The sequence below is a fragment of the Branchiostoma belcheri genome, unplaced genomic scaffold, assembly GCF_001625305.1.
Source record: "Branchiostoma belcheri isolate BF01 breed outbred unplaced genomic scaffold, Haploidv18h27 scaffold3, whole genome shotgun sequence".
NCBI lineage: Eukaryota > Metazoa > Chordata > Leptocardii > Amphioxiformes > Branchiostomatidae > Branchiostoma > Branchiostoma belcheri.
The window spans coordinates 7,933,107-7,954,438 of record NW_017803909.1 but is presented as its reverse complement, the minus strand read 5'-3'; the positions used below and the strand labels follow the sequence as shown (position 1 = coordinate 7,954,438).

The window sequence follows — 21,332 nt, the reverse complement described above, 5'->3', positions numbered from 1 at the left end:
GGTAAAAATAAAAAGACGTGCATCATCCCGGACATAATGCAACACCACATGCGAAATTACACAGAAATGCGACGTACGGAAGAATGCGTTTTGGCTGCGAACATCTTCCAAAAAACTTGGCATCTCTTAACCATGGGCAAAAACATCTGGAACCACTTATCAAAACCACCCCGTATCTGCATGAACTTTTACCCCCCCACTGCTATTCCAAACAACGCGTTTTTCTGGACCATTCCAATTCGCCTCGTAATTGTAGGGGTGCGTCTGCAATATTACATTGACCGAGAAAGCAGCAACGGCAAAAATACACATTCGTGCATCAACACGGGCATGCCCGCAGACGGCGTATAAAATTGCGTGCCGATTACACAAAGAGAACCCAGTGTTTTGACTGCGAACATGAAAAATCAGCCGATTACAACACTCCGTCCGGAGGTCCTGACCTCCTTCACGGAGTAACAACATACTTGTTTCCTGAAAACAATCTAGCCAGAAGGCAAAAACAAGAATGATTGATGAGGTATAATTGCTTGAAAAGGTAGGAGAATGACTAGGGTTTCAACTTTCAAGTAGTTGCAGTTTGCATGGCAGTCACATGGTGGTGCTCCATGAGTTAGGCAGTTTGGTTCCACTGCATGGAAGGGGTTTTCTTCACATATTCATGATGTTATTTTGTAGACTCGCAAAGTTGCTCGGTATTGTCATCATAAACCCTTGCTAGACTCGGGATTCAAGCAGTACCTTATAATTAGGGGTCTTTCATTGCATTGTGTTATTGATTTCAGACACAGCAAATGTATTTCTATGGTATTTATTTTCGAAGATATGGACTATAAATAACTGTGAAACTCAATGTCCACAAATGTCCTCTAAATTTTTGGCCTCTAAATTTTTTTATTTGCAACAATTGCAACGGGCATAAAAGCCATGTACATTGCACCTTATTATGTACCCTCAGAGTAAGACATTTTGTGTTCAATAAAATGTTGTGGTCATAGAGTTAGGCAGATTGCATGACATCCACTGTGTTATGCATAGATTCTGATGAAGGAGGCTTGGAAACAAAACAGGACCATCCAAGTGTACTTGCCAGCGAGAATGTAGCAGACTTCTTCAGTAGAACTAAGGACCACTGGATGGATCTAGCCAGGAAAAGTGCCGAGGAGGAGACTCAGTCATTCTCTGAAAAGGCCCTGAAGAAGATTGCTTTCCAGATGGCCAAGTTGTTCCACGAGGAGCAAGCCAAAACAACCGAAGATGAGAGCCAGGAAGGAGGACATTGATAGATGGAGACTGTTGCTTTTATTGTGAGAGCTGTTAGATTGGATAGTGATTGGAATCACTGGCACACTATAGCCTGTACTAAATCAGACATCTGATCTGCAGCCCTTCCACTGGTCAGGCCCCTAGTGCAAGAATTATGGTTTTATTTGACCCAGTATTTCCAGGAAAAAGAACACAAAATGAAGATGTGGAGAATCCAATCAGCTTAGGATAAAACGTCTTTATGAGTGTGACTTTTATAATAGCAATAATGATTTCCCAAGGTAGAAGGAACTACATCCTTGTGATTTACACTGACATGCCTTGATATAAGTTATTGGAGCTCATAAATTGAATGTGAAGTGACAAGGGTAGGATGTAGCATTGCAATATGTTGCCTCAAATCATGGTTTTAAATCTTTAATTTAAAAGCTGACTGAAATACTATTCTTGCCACCAAAAGAATGTCCATTTGTTCACACGATATGATAACTTGGTCTTCAAATCTATATCTGGCAAACTCTTGGAATTTGGCCTTGACCAGTTTGTGCAATAAATCAAGAACAGGGAACTCAAGTATTATTATCACTGGAGCCTGATTTTGTCTCATTAATTTTATATTACTTACCCTTTCATCTCTTGATTGACATCATCAACATATTTTTAGCATTTTCTTCGTATAAATACAGGTTAGGTTACAAGTCAAGCCCTTTTTGCTCATGTTTTGGGTTGGAATCACCCTTGTATATGAAAAACAGTACGTCGGCAGAACGTACTGCACCTGCGTGGAACCCGTAATGTATTACGCATAGCTATTCGGCACAACTTCTCATATAAAGTCGTATTCCTGCATATAAGGTTAACATCCCGTGTGTAGTTTCCAGTTGTGTTGGAAATTTAAAGATATACTCTGCAACAGGCAAAATTCTGAAGCAATGTTGACCAAACATCCAACAAAAACTGTGGGTTTTGTGCATGCACAGTACATTCTGCCGACGTGCTATGAAAAACTATTTACCCATCCTTTTATTTTAGGGACCAAATTTTTTTAGATTGCCAGGATTTTCATGATCTTTCTTTGTGTGGGTATGTTGGTTTCCAATGGCTACCAGCACTTTCCTTTCAAATGTGCATCCTGTGGACGAATTCTATACTTCTTGTACAGTGTATGTCAGAGATATAGGTTAGAGGAGCTTAACCTGATTTGGGTTTCTTTCGCTTCCTGTACTACATTGTAGTGTGAAAATTACTGATTGCAAATAACTCTATCCAATAAATAGGCAAAGAATAACCAGGAGCCAGATCTCATGTAAACTGCACCTGCATAACCTTTATTTACATGGAGACTAGAATTCCATACACTAAAGACATATAAAATATGCCTTTAACTGGAAAATCAGCTTATTGTACTGTATGAAAAGTTCCCATTTGAAAAGATTTTTTGTCTCGACACCTCTACTGGTTTGTAAATCTAGGCTGCTCATCAACATGAAAACACACCACTATGGATACATCTCCTATCTTGGATCATTGATTGAAAAGTCTATAAGGTCAGAAAACATTGCACATGGTAAATACAGAAAACCAGCACTCGAGGGAGGGGGAGGGGGGACTTGATGCTGTCTCGATTGATTTTTGTCTCACTTAACAACGTTGTTCATCATCCAGTCATGTTTGATAGCTGACTGTGACAAGCATTACAAGTACCCTCACAACAATACAGGTGTTCCAGATTACAAGGGTTCAGCAAAGTGAGTGAGTGTGCACGTTTTTTATTTTCTCTCTCGACAAAACTAAGACACACATGCACAGCTGTATAAGGTAGGTACATATGCGTGGAAGAAGGGTGTCAAATAAACGTACATCAGAATAAGCACATGGTAGAGGCATGACAACACGTATAGTAGTACAACTCTGCAGTCCAACTACATTCTAGGCAGAGAGTTTTTTTGCTTTCGCACATGATATGACTACATTTGGACCACAAGTATAAAAACGTAACAAAGAAATCCATTCACAAATTCATTGAATATACTGTACAAATGTGCAAGATTCAAAGCACATTCCTTCTTGACACTTTCCTGTGATGCAGCAAACAATGAATTTACAAGAAAAGGATTGCCATTGCTTACACTAAGGTTTTGGCAACAAGTCTAGCTGCAATCCACAGGGCGGGCAGCTCTCCATTCAAAAACACTCAACATGCAAGTTAGAATCACTGGCAAAGACTAGGTCTGAATCTGAATTGTGGCCAGAAAAATATTTCCTTTTCTCACTCTTTTTCTCCCAAAACTATGTTTTCTTGGCAAACCTTTCGGTTTTCATTTTTATTTCAATTTTTTTCCATTGTCACCGTTCTATTCATTCATATATGTCTAACTATTATTCTGACTACAAATGGCTACGTTTTTTCCCTTCCCAGAGTTCAACACAACAGGCCATCTGGGTCAAAGGTCTCGGTTACCCAGAACCCTCCACAAATCCCACAATCCAATTCTTTCTTATTTCCACTCTCCAAACAGGCAACATGGCCTTAAAGTCTCTTAAACATGATGGACAGGTGGGAGATGATGCCAATATTATCATCGACAGGCTCACAAAGTAGCAATAAAAACTTACACATGTAGATTTGTAGTCTGTTTATTTCCAAGAACGAATGTAGAGTCTTCTTCATCTGTCGTGTTTGAGAAATTACAAGGCAGAGCATGAGAATTTTTTATGAATATACATGTCTTCTTAGTTCTTATATAAAAAGTATGGATGCAGAGCATGATTTTGTTTTTCTGACGTGATTCGAACCTGCGGTCTTTTCTTTCTTTTTCCTCTTGTAAATGCATACACAAGAAAAATAAACAGGGCCCGATGCAGGCAGTGCTGTCACAGGTGATGGGGTGGATCTTGATGGTTCAAGCACAGATAGTGAAGAGCGGTCATGTTTTCCCATGCGAGCATGGCATCGGGCCCTCTTGCTGGGAGCCGGTACACCCCACCCTGACACGTCGCCATTGGTCACACCCGAGTCGTCCCTCCGCGTCGTTCGGACGTCTTCACGTCAGGAAGTGGCAGAACAGCACTGCAAAGCCGATGTTCAACAGTATCACCAGGATGATGATGTGGGCTGTCGGATTCTGCAAGGAGGGAGCAACGGAAAATCACTCGGTGAGACAAGTTGGAGAGTTGGTTTTTGGATGATGCTCAGATGTAACCTCCAAGCAGATTCTGTGGAGCAAGGTAAGTCTATACCGGGTAATGACTGCCTGTATCCATTAGCCTGGTGTCTAGCCTTGTTAGCTTTAGTACGCTCCCCAAGATCCGCTCCCTGACAATGTTGGCGGGGAGCGGACTAAAGCTAACAAGACTGGACACCTCGATACGTATCCATTGGCCACCCCACGATGGATACAAGAGGCCAATATAGACTCCACTTACCCCACAGAATCTGCTTGGAGATAAGATGCCAGTTTGTGTGTACCACCCCTTTCCAAGAAACACAAAGCAAAGCTGCTACGTACTACAAGAAATGGTGTTAAGCATGAAGAGGCCAAAACATTAGTGTCTGACACTATGATTCAAGATACGGAGCTCCAACAAAGTCTAGGGTTGATGTGAGCTGAAGTTTTTTGCAGGGACATTAGGAACAGAAAGAAAAAGATTGCCTTGCATGACTTGGTTCACCCCAATTCACAAGTCATTTCGGTAAAAACAGGTTTTACCAGCCCTCTACTTAAGCAAGATAAGAATTATATCTGAACTGGATTAAGAACTAATCACCATAATGGTTTACCAATACTGGAATATTTCTACGATGACATTCAGGGATGCCATAATGTTTGATGCACGTTTTTGCTACATTTGTAGGAATGTTGACCAAATATTTCGTAGTACATTTTTTTCTGTTTATCATGATTTAAGAATTCTTTACTGTCAGCCTTTTGCTACTTGTTTAGTCGATGAAATGTTTTGTGTAATTTTTCCCCAATCTGCTTTGTGTCGTTTGTTATGTATTTAGGCACTGACCCTCTCCTACAATCCTTCCCTCAGACCTGGACGTCCCTTAAAGGAGAAAAGCTGCAGCTTGCCATCTGGTAGAGCGTCAGTATTGCTGACACTCAGTGCCACTTCATTACTTTGTGATCTATATTTGGCCGTGGCAGCCGTGAGTATGTAACTTGTGCACTCAGTAAAGATAGAGCAAACTGCTTATCATCAACAGAGTGGGGAAACCGGACTGACCCCGTTGGGGCACCGTTGTGCCATCCTTCCTTAACCCTTGAATACCTCCATATGGATTAAAATGTCGCATTTCTGCCCAAAGCTGCTGGCTAGACCAAAACTTGGAGAGGGTAATTTTAGCCGTCCCGAGGTTTGCCGTGTCTGCATACCAGTTTATATCGGTGCTGGCATGCTGCTATTGTTACTCTTGTGCCACATTGTGTGGGACCGCTTCTCACTGTATCAGCCGGCATTCCTCAGTTGTGGCTGCCATTCAAACCGAGGAAATGGAATATCCCATCGCCATCGCGGCCCGCTAGTTTCTTGGACGTTGTTTTTCTCCGTGTCAACGACACAAGTATGCACGCGATATCTGCTCAGTCCTACCCCACATCCAGAACTTTCCTCTCAAAGTGTTTGTCGAATTATATTTTTGACTTAATGATGACATTTCACGGGATGCCACAGACGAGTGTCGCAATTCCTAATCCCTCCATCAGCATTTGGCAGCACCAAGCTTGTGTTTTTTAAGGCAAAATTTATCATTCCCGAAATAGCAGCCAAAGAGGGGTTACAGGATGTCTTCTACATCAATCACGCTCCTAAATAGCTAATATGCAAATGGGACACAGCTTAGCTTTTTAAGCCAGTGTGGCAACTGTTTGAACCATCGTAATGTGTCTGTTTCAGAGGTCTGTTCCTAGGTATTCATGTCCCAGTTTTAGAATTCAGGCCGAGCCCTGGCTAACCCACACAGAAGAAACATAATACAACATTCGCAAACAGCTGACTCAACACTGGGAAGGGAGACACAAATCATAACCATTAACCAAGGTATGCAATCTACAGTAAGGAAGGATGCACACTTGGAGTGAAATATGGCTTTTCTGCAACACAAACAACAGCAGGGATTACAGATAAGACACAAGAGAGCTACTCAGTGAGAGACCAATGCTTGGGGAGGTACAAAAATAGAAGGCATGGGGAGATGGTATGCCACTTATTCATGGCCCAGCTGAGGCATTAAACAAAACCCATGATGTTTTAACAATCTGTTTGCTAAATTGTCTGTTTACACATGACTGTTAAATTTGGTCTTCAAATCCTCTCCACTTTCTTTTCATTCTTCTTTCATTCTTAGTTTAATACGTGAAAATTTTCCTAGGATATTTTGTGGCTGGTACATCCACAGGGTCTTTAGACCTCGGACTGGACAATATGATATACAGCACAGCTTCAGTACATTCTTCATAGGGTCATTTACTTAACAGAAATATGAAGTTCTTACTATCATTTGTCATGCCTGCAGGCATGATTTAGTCTATAATACTGTCATATAATCAATGTTTAGGTATGCTTAATAGCCTGGCAATCTGTTTCCCATAGAAGCATTACTAAGCATATAACAGAGGCCAAGTTATACAACATGTAGGTATGTTGTGGCATCTAGCCAGTATAGAAGCAGAACATTGAATGACAGTTTCTTCAGGTGTGCTAAAATAAGACAGTTATGAGTTGAGCTCTCTTTTTAACCATTTGGCAATCCAGACCTGACAGTAGTCCAAAATTTTGATGTTGGACTGTGAAATGAAAGTAAAATTGTTTTCTGCTTTATGAATTATTTCTATTTAAGAGAATTTATGGGTAAAACGTGTCAACAACCATCAACTCTGTAAATCCATCGTTCAAATATGTTTAGGTATATATCATAATCCTCCACCATTTTAGTCTAAACCGCCTGACGCTTGCACGTGATGCATCGTTGTGTCCCCATGTCCTTAGTTTTTCTTAACATTGCAGTTCATTTTTTATTGTACTGCCAAATAAAACTATCAACTCTGTAAATCCATTGTTTGAATATGTTTAGGTGTCATAATCCTCCACCATTTAAGTCTAAACTGCCTGATGCTTCCACGTGATGTAATGTGTTCCCAAGTCCTGTTTTTCTGAACATTACAATATTTATTTTTTTATTGTACTGCCAAATAAAACCTATGGTCTTGTGCTAAGCAAAGGTTATTCCTGGGCCTGGAATCAAGGGGCATTAGAAGCGGGGTGGGGACAAAACAAACATGGCGACACTTTTAACCATTTCTATAGAATAACTCACCACCTCCTTTACCATCATAATCTCTGACGCTGGTTTCCATGTTGTATCCACGACGTTCTGTTCGGTTGGGGCGGCGGCGGCGGCAGCGATCGGCTTCCCATTCGGAGCCAGGGGCTCGACGGGCGCTGCTGCTGGTGCAGGCTCGGGCTCGGGCACTGGTTTGGGCTCCGGTTCTGCTACGGGCGGCGGTGTTACGGGTTCTAGCGCCTCCACCGTGTGTATCATACTCATCGGGGCTGCCGCTGCCACTGCCTCTGCCTCCTCCAGTGGGGTGTCGATGTAATCCTCCGGGTACTCCTGTAGGACACAGAACACCTCACATGCTCACAACACAACGGAGGACAACAATCGTCTGCACAACACTACAACGAATCCTGTGAATAATGTCAACAGGTTGGCAAGAGACTGCAGAACAAGGTTCTTTATTCAACAACCAGTGCATGGGCTTATACTAGCCTCCTTCGCAGACTTGTTGGGCAAAACCTTCTCTCCACAGCAAAAACTCCCTCGGCAGCAAAATCGATCGTCCCTCCGCGGCATATTACTCGCGTCGCTCACAGAAAAAAATTACAATAACGCCAATGCCCAACAAGTCTGTGAAGGAGGCTAGGTTTCTACACCCAATTTGTTTCCATGACCATCTGTCATCTTCTTCAGCGATGCCTAATGCAGTACAGATCAGAATCGGTCATTGTTGCCCTGAAGAAGGTGAGACAGTAACTGCAGTGTCAGATGTACATGATGAAAAAGCCTAATGGTTGTTGATAAAGATCCTTCTTATACTTTACAGGGAATTGTCAAGGAGAGCAACAATTTCGCACTCAAGACAATGCCTTTTATGATCAAATTTACACACAACATAAGACTACATGGCACTGTCACAACAAAAAACACCATAAATTTTTGCACTGTGGCAAAATCTACAGACTATTTTCTTAACTTTCGAAACAAAGTGCAAGAGTGGTTATAGTGTTTTCACCTTCTTCTTAAGCTTTTGTACATTTAAACAGATGCGGTGGTTAACAGGGGTGGGAGGTTTGGAGGGAAGTTCAGGGGAGAAATCAGAAAGACACTGCAAACACACAATGATACAAAGAAAAGAAAAATGAAAGTCGGTTTGAGTAAAAGGCTCGACACTATGGCGGAATGCAAATAATGAATTAATATGGAATTTGTTAAATCATGGGTATCAGCAAAATGTTGTAATGCACAGGTTTAGTATGCCTTAAACAAAGCAGTCCTTTATTGCATGAGAGTGTGAAAAATAAACATTTCTTCATGCAAGAATCTAAAAAAACATAAAACATAATAAAATATGCACAAATCATAGACATACCTTTATCTCTAATTAGGGTTAGCATTAAATGCTGGTTTTCTGTCATGTCCTTAGTATCTGATATGTATATCTGATATGGATATCAGATACTACATTTTGTAGCATATTGATTCCTAATTACCTCCAAGTATTGATCTTCAGCTGTATATTCCTCCTCGGGATATCCTTCTTCTCCGGGTGGCACCTCCTCCAAGTACAGCTCTCCTTCCTTCTCCAGATATTCGTCCTTTCCTACTGGCGCTGCCTCCTCTACCGTTGGCTCGAAGACGTCTAATGCACATGTGTGTGGGGATCTCCTCCTGTGTCGTAGCGTGGACTCTGATTCGAAACCGATCCCTGAATCCGGGGTGGTGTCGGCGGCAGGGCCGTACTCGTCGTAACCCTCGTCTTCGTAAAACTCGCCTTCGTCGCCAAAGAGATACTTGAATTTGGGAGGGACCTTTGGGCAGAAAACAAGGGGAGAGACAAACACAGGCACGTAACGTGCAGTTAGAACAGAGGGCAAGCAAGTGGATCACTGGAAGCAACGTCAGGGCTGGAAATACGTTTTTCTGCATATGTGCACTGGTACAGATAGCATGAAAACTTACCTACACCAGTCGAATTTCAATTGCAGCACTTTCTCGGAAAAGTGGATTCATTGTGTATTGATTAGAGCTGTGTACCTAAACCCACATTTAGGTTCAGGTCCGGATTCAAGTCCAGAGGTTTAGGTTCAGTTCCGGACTCGTAAGTCCAGACCTAAAACCCATAGCATATACAGAATTGCATGTTGGCAACCTTGCAATGTTGTATGAGAAAAACTTTGGCCACGTAACATGAAGGTTGACGCTTGAAGATGCCTGATGGCAATGTTTTCTTCATTTTGCAGCACAGATTTTGCCATCTATGGGAGGTTTTACTGGAAACTGGAAACCATTATTTTCAATTCTTTGTTTGACATTTTCGAAGTGGTAACAATCAGTACAACGAATATAAATGGGTGTAGGTAAACATCATAGAATATACCTGCACAACTCCAATTTTACCTGTACTGACAGGCGTATGCAGATTGTATTTCAGCCCTATAACATGTACATGTAATGGTAACATGAGAATGGAATGTATTTTGAAGAGAGAAAAGCTTGGGGGTTAGAAGTGCTGTCTACCTAAGTGATTAGAGGCGGGCATGTCTTAACTGGTGCGTAGGGAGTCTTGAGTAGTTATCATGGATGACATGTTATGTCTTCCAGTTGATATGGTATAAGAAAATGCTTTTCCCCTTTTTGAAACAAATCTATAAGAGCATACAATCTCACTATACATAAAAGTTACAATCGCACTATACATGAAAGTAAGATTTTTGTACAAAATGTAGTTTACAGACTGAGTGAAATCAGCTGCATAGTGGTATGGAGTTTGAAAAATAGGGCTTCTTTTGATATTGAACATTAAGTTAAAAGGCACGCATGTGAAATTGTTTTCATCCATAGAAACCACTCAAGACATCCTGAACTCAAGACAGTCCAGTTTCCTTACACCTACTGCCATTCCCAAAGCCAATCCATGGGTTCGTATGGGCGGGGCCCAGTCTGGGTGCCAGTGCCAACTTAAGGGTGTGGATCTTAATTTTTTGGTGGCCATATTTGTGCGGTGCCTCGTTTGCAAAGGTACCTTCGGGGCTTCCAAGTTGGTGCCTATGTTCTCATACACGTCAGGCCGCCCGGCTGATATCCCCACATCCATGGCCGTGGCCATGGCCTCCACTGTCTCGGGCTGGGGAGGAGGGGGAGGCTTTTCCTCCTTCTTGAAGGAGGAACCGAGCCAATCCTGCACGGCTTTCATGCTGAACTTCCTCTTGGGGGTGGTCTGCTCTGAATCCTGCTCCTTTGGTGGACAGATAGATAGATAGATAGATAGGTAGAGAGGTGAGCACCGCCTGATGTGAGGGACACATCGGGCACAGGAACCACACCTGTGGGGCCTTCAATCCCAACCCCCCCACTGCACAGCTTTATGTACCATCAATTCCCTACAATATTTTGTACTCTTTACAGGTTAGTTGATTGTCCCATAGGGTATCCCCACCCACCCAGAGTGCTACACTGGCTAAATGTGAAGATTTCAGAAAGAGGAAGACTCCTGAACCATGTTAGAGTATCAGGCTGATCAGGTTTGGGCTTCTTCCCGCCCTCCTACCTTCTTGTTTCCTTTCTGATCGAGCGGATGGTCGTCTGTCGCTCCGGCTTTTCTGGCCATGTCGGGAGTGACGAGTCTTGCGCTGGGGCGCGGGCTGGCCTGGGCGGGAGAGGCGGCTTGAGCGAGGGCCATCTCAGCTGTTTCAGCAGCCTCTGCCTTGGCCGCCGCTTCTTCCCTGTTCTTTATGTACTCTAGACCTGCAGAGAGGGGAATCAAAAAACACTTTAATGTCACGATCAAGATCGCTGTAGAACCTTTTAGTCTCTTTTTGAGCTGTTTAAGTCTGTAAGGCAGAAGGTGGAGAATGGTTGAATGTCATGTATTGTTGATTGTCCATCAATGAAGACAGAATGGTTGAAATTATGGGGTGGTATTGCATAGCGGCAGCGTGCTCGACTCAGAACCAAGAGGTCCTGGGTTCGAGTCATGACATGCCACCGATCTTGTGCCCTTGGGAAAGGCACTTTACACATCTTTTCCATGTATTGTCTTGTCCTGTATTCGTCCCCTGCGTTGGTGGCAGCATAAAATAAGTTGATATAACTTGAGTGTGCTGTGACCATGTCTAGTCATGAAATGTTGGAATATAAAAAAAAAATCATTATCCCAAACAGGAAAATCCTGTCCATTGACAGAAAGACAGTGACACCCCTGGTGTACCTAATCCTAGTTTTCCACTGCCCCCGACACATCCGTCTTATCTATAAAGAGCTTCCATATAAAGCATGTGGAATTATCGGCAGAGTGGAGGGAAAATGTCAAACAGTGAAATCTTATCAACTATCGCACCTTTTAACCTTCAAAGTTCTTAACTGCTCAGAAACCAATTCAAACATGGGCCATAAAGCTCCAATAGAATGTTCCATTTAGGACTCTGTAGGATCAAGCAGCTTTAACACAGATGTGTCCTAGGTAGGATTATTCTGGCTTTTTGGTCTCGGGTTTCACGTCTACAGACATCAGAACACTTACATATGATAGACTGTGTCTAACATTTCATTGTTTTTACGTGTAGTTAGCTTTTGTTTGTTGTAGCATTTTTGCAAAGCAGTAATCGTTGACACCCATAATTTAACATAGTTTAGGTGTAACGTAATTGATTTTAGCATGTACTATTCATAGCATGTACTATTCAACCTTCTCTTGATTCTTTCCATACATTGTGCAATTGTTGTGCAATCGTTGTGCAATTGCAAACTGAATTTATTCTTGGCATCTGTTGTGCAAATTTCAGCTATCTTGCTATGGAAAACTGCTGTGTCTGAAATCCTCAGCGGTGGTTTGTTCTTTCACAGTCTGCTTAAAAATCCCATGACATCAAAATTGTACGATGACATACGATGAGTGTGACCACACTGTTATTCAATTTTCTAGTACAAAGGTTTAACAAAAAACAGCTTTATCATGTTGGCCCCCAAGCACATCAACACATTGTGCATGTTGCATACATCATGCTGAAGCTAATAACATGAGCTACTGTAATTCCTGATTTTTTTTTCACTGTACTATTATGTTCACTGTTTTCACTGTCACTTCTGTACCATGAACTTATCATTACAGTTAACAAATAATTCCTGGACTTTCTTTTTCCTGCACCTGTCGCCACCGTGAATATATAACGTTAGTTCTGTGAACATGTCCATTTTCTCAGACCGTGAACTTTTGCTACCATGAACATAAAGTGAATTACAGTATCTAGCCCAAAGGTACAAAAAAAACAACTTTATCATGCTGGGCCCCAAGCACACACACAGCAACGCATTGTGCATGTTACATACATGTAAATCATGCTGAAGCTAATAACATGAGCTGTTTGCGACTGCATGGATGTTCATTTTCGGTAACTCCCAGTTAGGCCTCCTTCCATCCTCCCTCTGCTTCTGTGGGACTACTTTGCAATGCAGTGTCTCAATCCCAGCGATGCTACACCATCACCTGTTGCTGGTGTTGAGTCTATGCCCAAAGACTAAATGAGCATCCAGACAAACCGGTTTTTAATGAGAGCCGTCGCAGCGGTGTCTAATGAGCATCAAATGCCGCCAACCTCTTTATTGGATAAGGAATGTTGATCAAACAATCTAGTTGAAGACGATTGTCTATAGCGAGGTAGAGGAACCATATTTTCCTTTTTTTTAGTCCCTTCCAGATAGAGAGATGTTTCCTCTTTAGCCTCCACCAGGCCTTTCTACGGGAATACGAATCGTAGAATTTGGCAAAAAAGAGAGTAAAATTGGCCAAGGGAGTCCGGCCGCGGGGAGGTAGTTTCTTTTCAGGGCGGCCAAACTCCCCTGGCAAATGTCTCGTATATAAAGCCAGCTTAGTTAGTCTGGGAAGGACTATTTCCTCATCACTGAGAAAGAGAAGACGAAAATATTACCCTCCACTGCTCTAGAATGATCCTACATGAACATACAGATAACTGTAGCCCCTGGTGCAAGCTTGAAGGCTTCTTTTTCCTTCGAGTGTTTCACTTCTGATGAAATTTCAGAGGAAAGTTCATTTTAGAGGAAGGTTTCCTCACAGAGGTTGAAACTACAGCTCTCGGCTCAATCTTACATGCAGATTACTGGAGAAACTGGCAAAATGAGCAGCCAGTAGGAGGGCTGTACAGCAAAAATTGTGGTAATTAGGGAAAAAAATAAGCGGGCTGCGAGATTAAAGCATAAGGAATCCAGGCAGCCTGCAGCCCAGGTCTGTTATTTATGGCTTGCTGTAATGGGTGCAGTCTCGGTGGGTATCAGCCCCACATACTAAAGGTTGAATTAGCATGCAGAGATGCAGGGAGGCAAAGGGGAGGAGGTATCAAGAGGATTCCGTTCCTTGTAGCAAACATTTCGTCTTGACGTCAGAGTCCTGCCGGTACTGGGAATACCAAAACATCCAAGTAAAGCTGACAGCTCTCATTACAGAGGCCGGCTGGATATCTTTCCTCCCTTCCAATGCAGTAATATTTCCCTCTACCCAGACGTTCTCACACTTTTTAGGCCACACCAATTTAATTTGTTGGTTCTCAGATTTTTTCAGAAAAAATATGAAGCGATGAAAAAAAAAACAGGTCTAGGCATCCTTTATAGCCCCAAATGCTACGATAGGAGCCCATGAAATTAGCACAAAGCTGGAAAACCTGTAACAACTGGGAAGGAAATGACTTTCCTCAACTGTTGCAGATAAAATATGAGCACTTTTGAGTTCATTCAGAACTAGAATCTTTTCTTTGTTGCAACCTTTGAGAACCAACAAATCAAATTGGTGTGGCCTTAAAACAAAACAATTAAAGCCTCCTTTTCCCTTCAACTGAGAAATTTTCAAATTTAAAAGTTCCAGTGAAAATAGATGAATTTAGAGTATCACATTTAAGACTCCTCACTCTATCATTATCAGGTGACTGCAGCACTAAATGACATCAACAAATGCAGTTCAGCAAGAAATCAAGACAAAGATCATCCACAACCCTGCTACATTTGTAGTACTGTCTGCAAACAGAGATAGACAACGTTTCCCTTTATCTCAGAATACACATTGCAACTTGCAAATGCTGTCGCTGAGAAACTCTGAGTCAGAGAAAAAAAGAGATCAGACACGCCGGAGCAGCAATTAAGTTGCTCACCGAGGCATCCCAAATCTCCTCTGATTGCCTCCGTATTAAAACCTGTGCCAAAAGAGCGTGGAAGGGAAGCGATTAAGTTTTGCCTGCTTGACATTATGGAAGTTTTAATTAACAAGTTGCTATTATGTCAAAATTTCATTAACAGACTTCTGAATCGCTACTGCTAATTTATTGGTAGAAAAGGCTGGATTTTGTCTATTTGCTTTTCTTGTTTCTTGCACTGACAGTTAAGAAATGTTCAGCATTTGCTTTTTAGTTAGTGAAACCGATTAAGTTTTGCCTTGTTGACATTATGGAAGTTTTAATTAACAAGTTGCTATTATGTCAAAATTTCATTTTAATAACAGACTGAATCGCTACTGCATTGGTAGAAAAGGCTGGATTTTGTCTATTTGCTTTTCTTGTTTCTTGAACTGACAGTTAAGAAATGTTCAGCATTTGCTTTTTACCTAGTGAAACCGCTTAAGTTTTGCCTGCCTGACATTATGGAAGTTTTAATTAACAAGTTGCTATTATGTCAAAATTTCATTAACAGACTTCTGAATCACTACAGTTGCTAATTTATTGGTAGAAAAGGCTGGATTTTGACTATTTGCTTTTCTTGTTTCTTGAACTAACAGTTAAGAAATGTTCTGCATTTGCTTTTTACCTAGTGTCAGTGTGATACGTCAAAAATGGTAGTATCAGGGTTAACAGATGCTATAGAGCTAAGGCCACACCAATTTGATTTGTTGGTTCTCGGATTTTTTTTTAATATGGTTAACTGGAAAAACCTTATGAAAGCAAAGTCTGAGGACCAGGTTGATGACTCGGTGGACTCAGTGTTTTGTAGTAAATACAGTCATATTCTAGTTTTCTTCCTAGCCCTCTCATTTTATGATGTCCGCTTGCTATCTTTTGAACTAAAAATATCCGAGAACCAACAAAATGAATTGGTGTGGCCTAAATGACTGGTCCAGGGACAAAAAGGGTTAAAGAGCAAATGAATATTGACCCTCCCTTTTTAAAAACTGCGTATAACATCAAACGAAATCTTGAATGAACGACACTTGGTATTCTGTTGCAGTCTTACAGCGAAGCTAATTTCACTCAACCCTGCCTCTCACACTTCTCTTCACCTCCACTATCTGCCAACCACTGACAACACAATTTCATTCAGCGTGTGCAAAAGTCAACCCTAATGTCATCCCTATCCCATTAATCTTCATGTCCTGGTGTGTACGTGTTGATCTGCGGTGACAACTTGCAGTTAATATGTATGAAAGGAAGTTGAGATGTTGACTGCATCACAATTTTTCTATCCCAGCCATTAAAGAGAGTGACTTCATCAAGTGGCATCGTATCGTCATCATCCGGTAATCCCTGTCATCATGGGCATCAGTAATTCTACTTCAATATGGCAGTAAGGACATGGTTTAGCAGCATGTTGGCAGAACGTACTGCACCTGCATGGAATTCTGATTTTTCACCATGTATAGAAATGTTATGGCCACACCAATTTAATTTGTTGGTTCTCGGATTCGCCTCTTTATTTTTTTCTGATTTGCAAAAAGAAAAGATTCTGGTTCTGAATCAACTCAAAGATGCTCATATTTTGCCCCCAACAGTTGAGGAAAGTCCTTTTCTTCCTAGATGTTAAAAAAGTTTTCCCATCTATCAATGCAGTGGTTCGATTTAAAGTTCAAAATTCATTGGTTAAATATTAACTCAGCCTTTTGTGTTGACTGCATGGCTCCTATCTTAGCATTTGGGTCTATAATAGGATGCCTACACCATTTTTTTTTTTTTTGCCCTGTCGCTTCATATTTTTTCTAAAAAAATCCGAGAACCAGCAAGTTAGATTTGTGCGGCCTAAAATAAACATGAAAAGGATGATTTCAGCTCTCATTTCATCCAGACAATGATCGATTGTCACCAAACATACAATTGTAATCAATAAGACAATATGGACAGCATATGCCGTCGTCCTAAATACTTCCCAATTCATTAACTTTTTGATAAGGTTTCTCTCTTTCACTGAAAGATCTTCTGTAAAACAGACAGGTTGTGTACTGGTGCTAATGGGATACTTTAGATAAAGTGAACCAAATTAGTGCTGGAATATGAAGATATTGGAATATACTACAAAGGTTAATTCTCAATTTGAGCATTATCTTTTATATAGAACTGAAAATAAAATTTTGGCGCAGTAAGGTTATTGTATAAATTTGTATCTTTATGTGGTATCTTGTCACCTTCCTTTTTAGTACCTTCCTTATTACGTTACTAACTAACATTTATGGAAAAGCATATCTTTTTTTATTGCAGCATATGTGGTCATCCTAGGACCCAATGTTGGTAGCATGTTGTGCCCTTTTACACGTAAATCTAATTTTGACTAGCCAGGGAGGTAAATAATTCTATTAGAGGTGACAGTGTATGGATGTTTGTTGCTATGATACATTTTTTACTACAAAATGGCCTACACATGTACTGCTAGATTTCACGAAAGGACATTGTCTGTAACGTTAGTACGAATAATTGTTTTTCAATCCATGTACATTGAATTTAGTATAGAACCCATTGATGTTGGTGTCGCTGTAATTAATTTATCGTGAAGTGGCCTAAATTCACTGCCTTTTGGGAAAGAGAAATGGACATAATATAGATAATTATGTTTCGTTGCACATATATACAACCCACTTCCTTGGATCAAAGTATAGAAGGTTATAAAATACTCTCTCTTCCCCACATCAAAAGTCTGTTCAGCCTTATGTAAGGGGACCACCTGGAATGATTCCTTTCTTTAGGCCACACCAATTTAATTTCTTGGTTAACGGATTTTTCTAGAAAACTAATCGAGCGGGCAGGCGAAAGAAAAAATAAAAATAAAAACAGGCCTAGGCATCGTATTATGGCCCAAAATGGTACGATAGGAGCCATGAAATCAACACACCAGGCTGGTTCAAAATTTAAACAATGAATTTTGAACTTTTAACGATACCATTGCATTGAAATAACTGGAATAACTGTAACAACTAGGAAGAAAAGGACTGTTTTCAACTGTTCAGGGCAAAATATGAGCATTTTGCAGTTGATTCTGAATTTTTATTTTTATTTGCAAATCAGAAGAAAATGAAGCGGGCGAATCCGTTAACCAAGAAATTAAATTGATGTGGCCTTACTGATCAATTTTCTGATGCTGAATAATTCCATTACCCAACTGCCGAAAGGGACGGCAAGAACGTAATTTATGTCCAGAATTCCGTGTTGCGGAGACCCATGGGGCTGCTAGATAAATGCCGTCCATAATGCTGCATGTTCCGGGAACGGTATTGCAGGATGCGCATGACATATTCGCCACCGTTTTGAATAATATGCGTACTGTACAATATGTAGAACCACTATCTTACACAGAAAACGATTTATACCTTTCCTTTCGCATAAACACTCCAGAGGGTTTGAAAAACCCACTTAAAATTTACTAGATTGCAGAAAATGTAATGCAGAAATTACAAATTAGAAATTGCAAGTAACAGAAAAAAATATACTTTGAGCTCTAATCCCAAAGTAATCCTACATTTACACCCTTCAAGAGTTACAGATCACAATGATTTCTATCCAAGTATTTGGCAACAATTGATTTTTTTAAGCATACTGTCTTCAGGTTGCATACAAAATCTAAGTTGCAGTTCAGGTCAGTCAACCCTGTGCATTTTAATGGGAAAGAGAATTTCCTGCTCGGAGTTTTCATGAAGTAGCTGTGCGTATCTGTTCCATCAACCTCCTTCCCTTCCCAATTTGTTACCATCATGCCCTCCCTTCTTGTCAGACCTGCTTGTGATAACTGATGGTTCATTTCCTGCCAGAGTTGCAGGTATGTTTTTCTGGCAAGATCTGCCATTGTGAATATGGAAGAACAAGTGTGCCCAATTTTATGATTGGCAAACTGCTGCAAGGATAGTTTGCCAACAGTTTGCAGACAGTCCTAATAAGCAGAATGTATAATTGTAGAGGTTTCTTGTTTAGGTAATTATGCAAATACGGACCTAATTTGCATAATTAATCTGAAAATTCTATGACTCCTTAGTAGTAAATGATTGGAATTTCATACTTGGGACATGATGCATCTATTATGTTAATGTTGAGGTCATTTGCATAATTGCAGAAATTGACATTTACATATCAAGCCCATATTTGGTGGAGGTATGAGATCTTGGAACTCTTGTTGTGAGAAATGCTTTCCACAGTAATCTTGGTGTGTGATGATTTCTTTACCTAAAGGATATTATACAAGTCTCACATAAACATGAAAAATATGAAAATAAAATACCGAGATTGTAAACAACAATAAGTATTATGACATGCATTGATAAACTATGTGTGATCTTTTCTAGTCGGCCCATCAATGATAATACTGACCAGGCTGAGACTTCTGTGATGTTGGCAATGGTTGCTTTGTTGGAGATACATCAAAAGTGCCTGGTTGACTCACAAGTAGGTGTGAAGTTAGCTGTGGTAACTCAAGTTTCTATTTTTGTTCAGAAATGTGGACCCAGCACTGTTTAAGAGTTAATTAGAAGGCCTGCGAGCAAGCTAACAATGGTTCATGCTTTAATACTGGCTTTGGAGAGGCCTGGCAAATATAAAGTTCGGATGCACTTCTTTAGTAAATCCAGCTTTAGTTTTAGTGTTATCGATGCAAAATTAACATTGCAACACAAATAGTGCCAATTCAACCTTTGTTCACTATGGGTTCTGCTGATCATTCAGACAAACTACTACTGACGCGTTTGATTTGAGGGTCTTGTATAGTAACAAACAAACTGAACGTCCATCATATACTTTATTATAGGAAACTATATGGGTATTTGAGCAGGGGGGGTTTGGAGGGTTTTGATGACCCCCCCCCCACAAGGCTGAAGGTCCACTTTTTGGTCCACTTTTTATCCAGAGGTCCAAGATTTTTCTTTAAAAGATGGACTGATTCGTGTCACCAGCAAGGCAGGAATAGTAGGAAAACTGCTCACTTTGTCATTGAAAAAAGTTACCTCTGATTTTTTCTTTGAAATCCTCTAAAAATTGCTGGAAATTCCATTTCAGAAGGTTAATTTTTCAAAATTTCCCTGGGGAGCATGCCCCCGAACCCCCAGGAACCTTGCACTCACTGGTCCCTCAAGCAGTGGGAAGAACCCCCCCCCCCCATTCAAATTCCTGGCTACGGCCATGTTGAGGGTGATGTAATTAGTAACTGCTCTTACCTGGTTGGTGGAAGGTTGGAGACAGTTGCCGAGCGACTAATCGTGCAATGTCTGATTCTTCTCTTGCGTGTTGTCTGGCAATGTCTGCTTGTTCGGCCTTTGCCCTCGCGTGGGCAGTTCTGGAAGGAAGAACATGTTTTATTAACTCCCGGTGAAAAATTACATCCAGACTCCGAGAAAGGTCAAAGAACATCATAAACTTACTCTGCTCACAATATCATGCAACACTGGTCAATTTGAGTTTGAAAAAAACATGGACAATTTGGAATATCTTAATATTAAAAGCATGCAAACTTGTCATAAAGATAAAGACACTGTGTCATGGTTTCTCAATTACGAGTTAATGACCTGCCCCAAGGTGAATATAGCCTTGTCAGTTGCTATAACCACCGAATCAAGCCACCGAGTGAGCGCAGCATTTACAATATTGTACATCTTGCATAAAAATGGATAATTATCAGATTTCTAAATTCTGTGTCCTTTGGAGTTTAAGTGAAGAGTGCTGTTGCACCAGAGCACATATTATGAAGACTTATCGTATAATAATAATAATAAATATTGCAGAATGTTGCTCAGGACATGTCATGTATCTAACCCACTGTACATTTAATCTGGACATAAATTTTTCATGAGCTGTGTTAGTTAGTCATAGGATTGCATAGTAGACAAGCAGTGTGTAGTCCCCATTATGCACGTGCACAGTCCATATAGCCATATGTTTTTTCAAGTGTCATCAATTAAACATTAGCCTGTGTTCTGAGAGCCATGGATCTGGAGTGCTTTTAATATCACTCTAGTTCTGTCATGGCAGGATTATATCTAGCCGTGATACAGTGTTATGTGTATTCCCAGTTTGCACCAGATATCTTTCCCCTTTCCTTTCCTAAAGACAAGCTTTAAACCTGGAATTCAGTTGGGAAAATTTGCAGTTTTGTCAACTTAATGAGAAAATGTGATTTATAATAAAAGGCCAGACAAAATGTGTGACTTTGACAGTTTGTAAGCAACTGTGTCGGCTTTAAAGGCTTTTTGTGAGAAACTTGTTTCAGAAAATTATATCTGCCACAGGTTTCCAGGAATTTTTTACAGCATTCCTGCTCCCAGTTATCACATAATACTAAAATGATACAGCATCCAAATATGGTGGCTATATACAGACTTTGGTTTGATCAATAAAGTTTCCAGCATGCTGTGGAAAACACTGACACCACTTTGACCTTGTTAACAAATGCTGTATGGGTACTTGAGACACAGCCTCACAACACTTCAAACGCTTGTGATAAACCATGAATCATTTGAGTATTAATGGCACTGTTTTATTCAGACATCATCAGTGAGGAGAGGCATCATCGTCCCTGTGTGCAAAGGGAAAATGTCAGAGTTTTA

The 21,332-nt window shown here is 40.7% G+C and overlaps 1 protein-coding gene across 4 annotated transcripts in view; it reads right to left on the bottom strand.

Moving 5' to 3' along the window:
* Positions 1 to 2,568: 2,568 nt before the first annotated feature.
* The window catches only part of LOC109473748 (junctophilin-1-like), a 55,146-nt gene continuing 36,382 nt past the window's right edge, over positions 2,569 to 21,332 (bottom strand). Inside the window, exons 3-9 of one of the 4 annotated variants that reach the window (XM_019773761.1) lie at positions 19,947 to 20,065; positions 11,100 to 11,296; positions 10,575 to 10,787; positions 9,043 to 9,360; positions 8,565 to 8,657; positions 7,598 to 7,882; positions 2,569 to 4,391 (exon numbers count right to left, since the gene is read on the bottom strand). In XM_019773761.1, coding sequence (XP_019629320.1) covers positions 4,311 to 4,391; positions 7,598 to 7,882; positions 8,565 to 8,657; positions 9,043 to 9,360; positions 10,575 to 10,787; positions 11,100 to 11,296; positions 19,947 to 20,065 — 1,306 coding nt within the window. In that variant the 3' untranslated portion in view covers positions 2,569 to 4,310. Of the gene's footprint in view, positions 4,392 to 7,585; positions 7,883 to 8,564; positions 8,658 to 9,042; positions 9,361 to 10,574; positions 10,788 to 11,099; positions 11,297 to 19,946; positions 20,066 to 21,332 lie in introns of all 4 variants that reach the window. The other 3 variants (XM_019773760.1, XM_019773763.1, XM_019773762.1) reach the window with 3 other exon arrangements.